Source organism: Scylla paramamosain, unplaced genomic scaffold (assembly GCF_035594125.1).
Source record: "Scylla paramamosain isolate STU-SP2022 unplaced genomic scaffold, ASM3559412v1 Contig5, whole genome shotgun sequence".
Lineage (NCBI taxonomy): Eukaryota > Metazoa > Arthropoda > Malacostraca > Decapoda > Portunidae > Scylla > Scylla paramamosain.
In genome coordinates, this window is record NW_026973670.1 from 2,014,389 (window position 1) to 2,020,000 (window position 5,612).

The 5,612-nt window shown below is 39.8% G+C and overlaps 1 protein-coding gene across 1 annotated transcript; it reads left to right on the forward strand.

Annotated features, from left to right (window-relative positions):
• Positions 1-906: 906 nt before the first annotated feature.
• LOC135096619 (uncharacterized) lies at positions 907-3,244 on the forward strand. The gene is made up of 2 exons (XM_063998248.1): positions 907-1,071; positions 3,026-3,244. The coding sequence occupies exons 1-2, from the start codon at positions 907-909 to the stop codon at positions 3,242-3,244; spliced, it is 384 nt and encodes a 127-aa protein (XP_063854318.1).
• Positions 3,245-5,612: the final 2,368 nt, after the last annotated feature.

Sequence of the window (5,612 nt, forward strand, 5' to 3'; positions counted from 1 at the left end):
ACTTTTTCATGAGCTCTTCAGACCTAGTGTTTTCGACATCATTTGTACCTGCGTGAATAATAAAGAGGGTATTATTATTAGATCCGCAGGCTGCTTCGTCACATGCTGCCGTGATGTCGTCTAAGCATCCAACAGGTATGCATAGACGCTTACGTGTCCTACGAGCCCTGCCACAGAACTCAGAGAGCTGACCTCTGACCAATGAATCTCCGACCAGTCTCGTCTCTTGTGCATCTTCCTCCTTTTCAGCTAGGATCTGGTACCTGTTGTGTGTTGAGATGGGCAAAAATTTCTTAACATTAGTGGTGGTGACACGATTCTTGACTAAAGCGAATGGTGACTCTGCAAGCACAGCAGGAGCCCCTGGAGTGGAGGAGGCAGGTCTGTCAGGGGATGGCAGGAACAACATCTGTGGAGGTGCAACCTGTATTAGAGACAACGAACTCTTTTAGTGTTTGAAGCTGTTCCACGACGTCCTCATACTGCTTGCACTTCTCCTCGTATTTGTCGTTGAGTCTTTGTATCTTACTCTGGAGGTCACACAACCTGCAGGCAGAAGAATTTCTAAAATACTGAGGAGAAAACCTGCCACGACAGGCTTCGCATTGTCTGAGAAGAGAAGGCATGACTGATTAATCAGAGCGCTTTCGAAATTTTAGAAAAGATGAGACCATAAATTGAGGAAATGGAAAGATTATGTATGGGAATCAGATACTGCTGTGTTGGATGCCTCCAACACTGGGAGTTAGCTCCCACAGGGTCTTGAAAATGCCACAAAGATCAATCGCTTGCCTAGGGTCTCGGACACGAGTGAGACTTTCACAACCCGGCGCTTGCAGCTATTGTCCTCACAGTTCTGTCCCATAGAGTGGGGCCGGCGTAGTCACTCTAGGCAAAGCGGGCAAGATGGAGGAGCGGAACCAGCACCCAATCTCACCTTCAGCCACGTCTGACACACCTCTGCGACCCTTGCGAGGCCTGGCAGGTGGCACCTGTCGCCAGGTGTTCTCCACCGACTCTAGAGACTATCAGACGCACTTCCAGAGAGACCAAGAAACTGAAATATTCCTTGTATAGTATGAGAGAAGGACGGAAAAGTGATGAGAACCAGTCATTCTGAAGGATATAGATGAAAGGACCGCCATTAGCAGGGGAGAGGCGGGTGACTCACATCAACAACTGGTTCCCAGGGAGGCTAAATTAGTGTAGAGACCGCCACGCTTCTCTAAACTGCAGCCTCCAGCTAACTGAAGCTAACTAAGGCAGGGTCCAGCTAACTAGGACCTTGAACTCCAGCCATTGTCCCATCAAGGGATCCTCTGGGGTGGTTAATTTCCCTGAGGTTAGGTATGATCACCTGCATACCGTGAGAGAGAAGAGGAGGAAGAGGAGGAAAAGGATGAGGAGGAAGAGAAGGAATACAAAGGAATACAAAGGAAAGCCAAACAGCAACAGACCTTTTGTCCCTTGCAATTCTGTGGTAATTACTTCTTACTAGCTACAGGGAAGAGAGACAGGAGAACATAGCAGAAGGCTCCTCCCCACTCACCACTCCCTCCAGCTTGCGCTGGCATGGAAATAGTTGGGAAAAGTACCATGCAGTATGGAAAAACTGACATGGAATTTTCATAGGAAAGGATGAAAGGAAGCTCTACTATTCACCCTACGGTGAACTCTATACACCTATCTGAAAGTTAATACAATCTATATTAAAATTTGTGTCCGTAAAATAAGAGTTTAATAGTGAATTTAGTAATCATTCGGACAAGAAGAGAGCTTGTTGGGGATTTGCTTTTAAATATCTGTCTATATTATTTTTGAATGATTCAATAGTATTGCTGTTCACAATTTCTGCAGGAAATTTATTCCATATATTTACTATACGATTAAAGAAAAAAAATGTTTGGCCTCGTGAGATTTAAAACGTTTTGGATATAATCTTGAATCCATTATTTTTTGTTAGGTTAGAATGATCAATGGTAAAATATTTATGTGCATCAATGTTACTATATCCTTTGAAAATTCTGAACACTTTAATTAGGTCTCCTCTTATCCTGCGCTTTGTTAAACTAAATAGGTTTAGTTCTTCCACTTGTTCCTCATATGGCTTATTGTGCAATCTTGGAATCATCTTTGTGACTCTGCGCTGTATCTTTTCTACTTTTTCAATGTCTTTTTTGTAGTATGGGGACCAGAACTGTACACAGTATTACAGATGAGGGCGCATCACTGAGTTATATAAGGCAAGTATAACCTTTTCTGATTTAAATTCAAAGGTTCTTCCAATGAACCCTACTAATTTATTTGTCATCTTTACTGTTTCTATGCAGTGTTGACTCGGCTTTAGGTCGTTTGACACAACGACACCAAAATCTTTTTTTCTTTATCGGTGCTTGACAATGGCATGTTATTCATTACATATTTCGCCTGAACATTGTTGCTTCCGATATATAGAATTTTACACTTTTCTATATTGAATCTCATCTGCCATTTTTCGGCCCAGCTTGTTAGTTTATTAAGGTCACACTGCAGTTCCTGCCATTGTGAAACAGACTTTACTCTACTCGTTATTTTGGTGTCGTCTGCAAATTTATTTATTTTGCAATTCATCCCTTCATCAATATCATTAATGTACATTATAAAGAGTACAGAACCTTGAGGAACGCCGCTATTTACCTTATGCCAGTCTGACTCTTTTTCATTTATCACAACACGCTGTTTTCTGTCAGAGAGCCAGTCTCTCAGCCATTTCAGGATGTTTCCGGCAATGCCGTGAGCTTTTACTTTACTGATGAGTCTCTTATGGGGAACAGTGTCGAAAGCTTTCTGGAAATCAAGGTAGATAATATCATCACTTTTTTTCTCGTCATACGAATTAAATACTTCATAAAAGAGGTCTATTAAGTTCGTTAAGCATGAACGCATGGTTCTGAAACCGTGTTGCAAATCCTTTATGATTTTGTTTTCTTTTTAAATATTTAACAATTTTATCTCTGATTATTGTTTCCATCACCTTGCCCACTAGGAGGAGGAGGAGGAGGAGGAGGAGGAGGAGGAGGAGGAGGTGGGAAAAGAGGAGAAAAAGGAAGAGGAGAACGAGGAGGACAAGGAGGAGGAAAAGGTGGTGGGAAAAGAGAAGGAAAAGGAAGAAGAGAACGAGCAGGAAAAGGTGGTGGGAAAAGAGAAGGAAAAGGAAGAAGAGAACGAGGAGGAATACATAGGAATACATAGGAAAGACGAGTGACAGAAGGCCTTGCGACCTATGACGAGGTCACTCGTTCACTATACTACATCTATAATAAGCTATATACTTAGTAGGAGGCAAGGATAGAACAGAAGAAGCTCATCCCCACCCACCACTTCCTCTGGCGTTACCCAGCAAGAAATAAAACGAAAATTTCACCCCGATTGCTGAGAGGAGCAATCGGGGAAATTTATATAGGAAAGATGGGAAAAAGAAGAGATCTACTGTAACTACTACTATCGCTAAAAAAAAAATATATATATATCGGAAACCATTTTGTTTATAAAATTTATCTAATTTAGTTTTGAAGGTAGCCACCGTATTAACTTGCACTACAGACGCTGGTAACTTATTCCAACATTCAACTACTCTTACGTTAAAAAGTTTCCTCGCAAATCAGTATTACATCGCTGTCCTTTAAGTTTCAAGCCGTTACTTCTTGTAACTGATTGCAACAGCTCAAAGAGATTTTTGTAATGTATCTTATCTATATTCCTAAGTATTTTGAACGTTTCGATGCGTTCGGATGCGACGATCTGTGAGAGAAAACATATCTAATCTTTTTAAACGTTCATCATAAGACAGACCACGTATTCCTGGGATTAGTTTGGTTGCTCGTCTTTGCACGCTCTTCAGTTTCTTAATGTCTTTCTGATAGCATGAAGACCAGAACTGAACCGCATATTCTAAATGCGGTCTCACTAATGACTTATATAGACTCGTTATGACTTCGGGTGTTTTACAATAAAAATTACGCGCAATAAATCCCAAGACAGTGTTTGCTTTACGACTCGCGGACGAACACTGCGTTGCACATTTCAAGTCATTTGTTACTAATACCCCCAGGTTCTTCTCTTCAGTAACTTTGATTAAATTTTGTCCATGTAATTTATAATTATATTTTACATTGTTATGACCGATGTGCATTACTTTGCATTTATCTCCATTAATATTTAACAGCCATTTGTCGCTCCAGCTACTAAGGTTATCTAAATCTTGTTGGATGACATCACAATCGTCTCTTGTAAGTACTTTACCACCAAGTTTAGTGTCATCGGCGAATTTGGATATTCTTGATACAATGCCCAAAACTGAACCTTGGGGGACACCACTCGTAACCTGAAGCCAGTCGGAAGCTTCTCCATTTATAACTACTCGTTGTTTTCTATTTGTTAGCCAACTTTCAATTCAACCACACAACTACTCTCCCATTCCGTGAGCTTTCAGTTTAATTATGAGACGTCTGTGTGGTACGGTATCAAACGCTTTCCTGAAATCTAGATAATGTCAGATGGAGCTCGCTCATCATAATTAGAGAATATGTAATTAAAAAAATCTAAGGAATTAGTTAAACATGATCTATTAATCCGGAGTCTATGCTGAGTGTCTAATATCAATTTGTGGTCGTCATGGAAGGAAGTGAATTTGTCTCTTAGTACTTTTTGATTTTTTTTTTTTTATAACTACTGAGGTGAGACTGATAGGTCTATAGTTACCAACTTCGCTTTTGCTACCTTTCTTGAATATCGGTGTGACATTTGCGCATTTCCAGTGAGTTGGTACGATTCCTTCCTGGAACGATCTATTGAAGAGCAATTTCAGGGGTAACACAAGTTCTTCTTGGCATTCTCTTAATAGCCTGGCTGATAATCTATCAGCACCTGTGCTTTTATAGGGGTCAAGGTTACGCAGGTATTTGGCTATATCGTCTTCGCTTTTTTCACCTATTATTAGCTTTTCGTTTTCGGACCCTCTTGACATATTGATCGCAGTTGGCAAGGACGAAATGTCTTCTGTGATAAACACGTTGTGAAAAAAAGTTATTTAGAATCGTTGCCATATCACTGCAGTCACTAACAAGTATGTTATTATTATCTTTTATGAGCCCAATTTTTTCTTTGACATTCTTTTTTTCACTACGAATGTATTGAAAAAAAATTTTAGGATTTATTTTCACTTGCTTTGATAAGTATATTTCAAAGTTGCGTTTAGACTTCCTTATCTCTCTCTTACAACATCGTTTGATGACAGTGTAGCGCCTGTAATCGTTATCAGATTTAGTTTGTTTATATTTAGCATATAGGCTCTTTTTCCTGGTGATGATCTGTTTTATGGTGTTCGTTATCCATTGAGGATTTTTTTTGTGCTATTGATCTGTTTTCTTACTTGAGGAATCCATTTACTTTGTGTTTGGAGAAGAGTGTCAGTGAAGGCTGAGCACATCTGTTCTATGTCTTTATTCGCGAAGACTGTTTGCCAATTTATTCTTTGTAATTCAAATTTAAGCCCTCGTATGTTGCCTTTAATATAGTTTGGAACTAAAAGCGCATTTTCTTTCATATTTACCTCACAATTAATACTACATCGT

Excerpts from the sequence above, each read along its gene's own strand:
- LOC135096619 (XM_063998248.1), top strand. The coding sequence starts at position 907 with ATGGAGGAGCGGAACCAGCACCCAATCTCACCTTCAGCCACGTCTGAC. Across the intron at positions 1,072-3,025 it reads AAGAAACTGAAATATTCCTT|GAGGAGGAGGAGGAGGAGGA; the intron begins GTATAGTATGAG and ends CTTGCCCACTAG.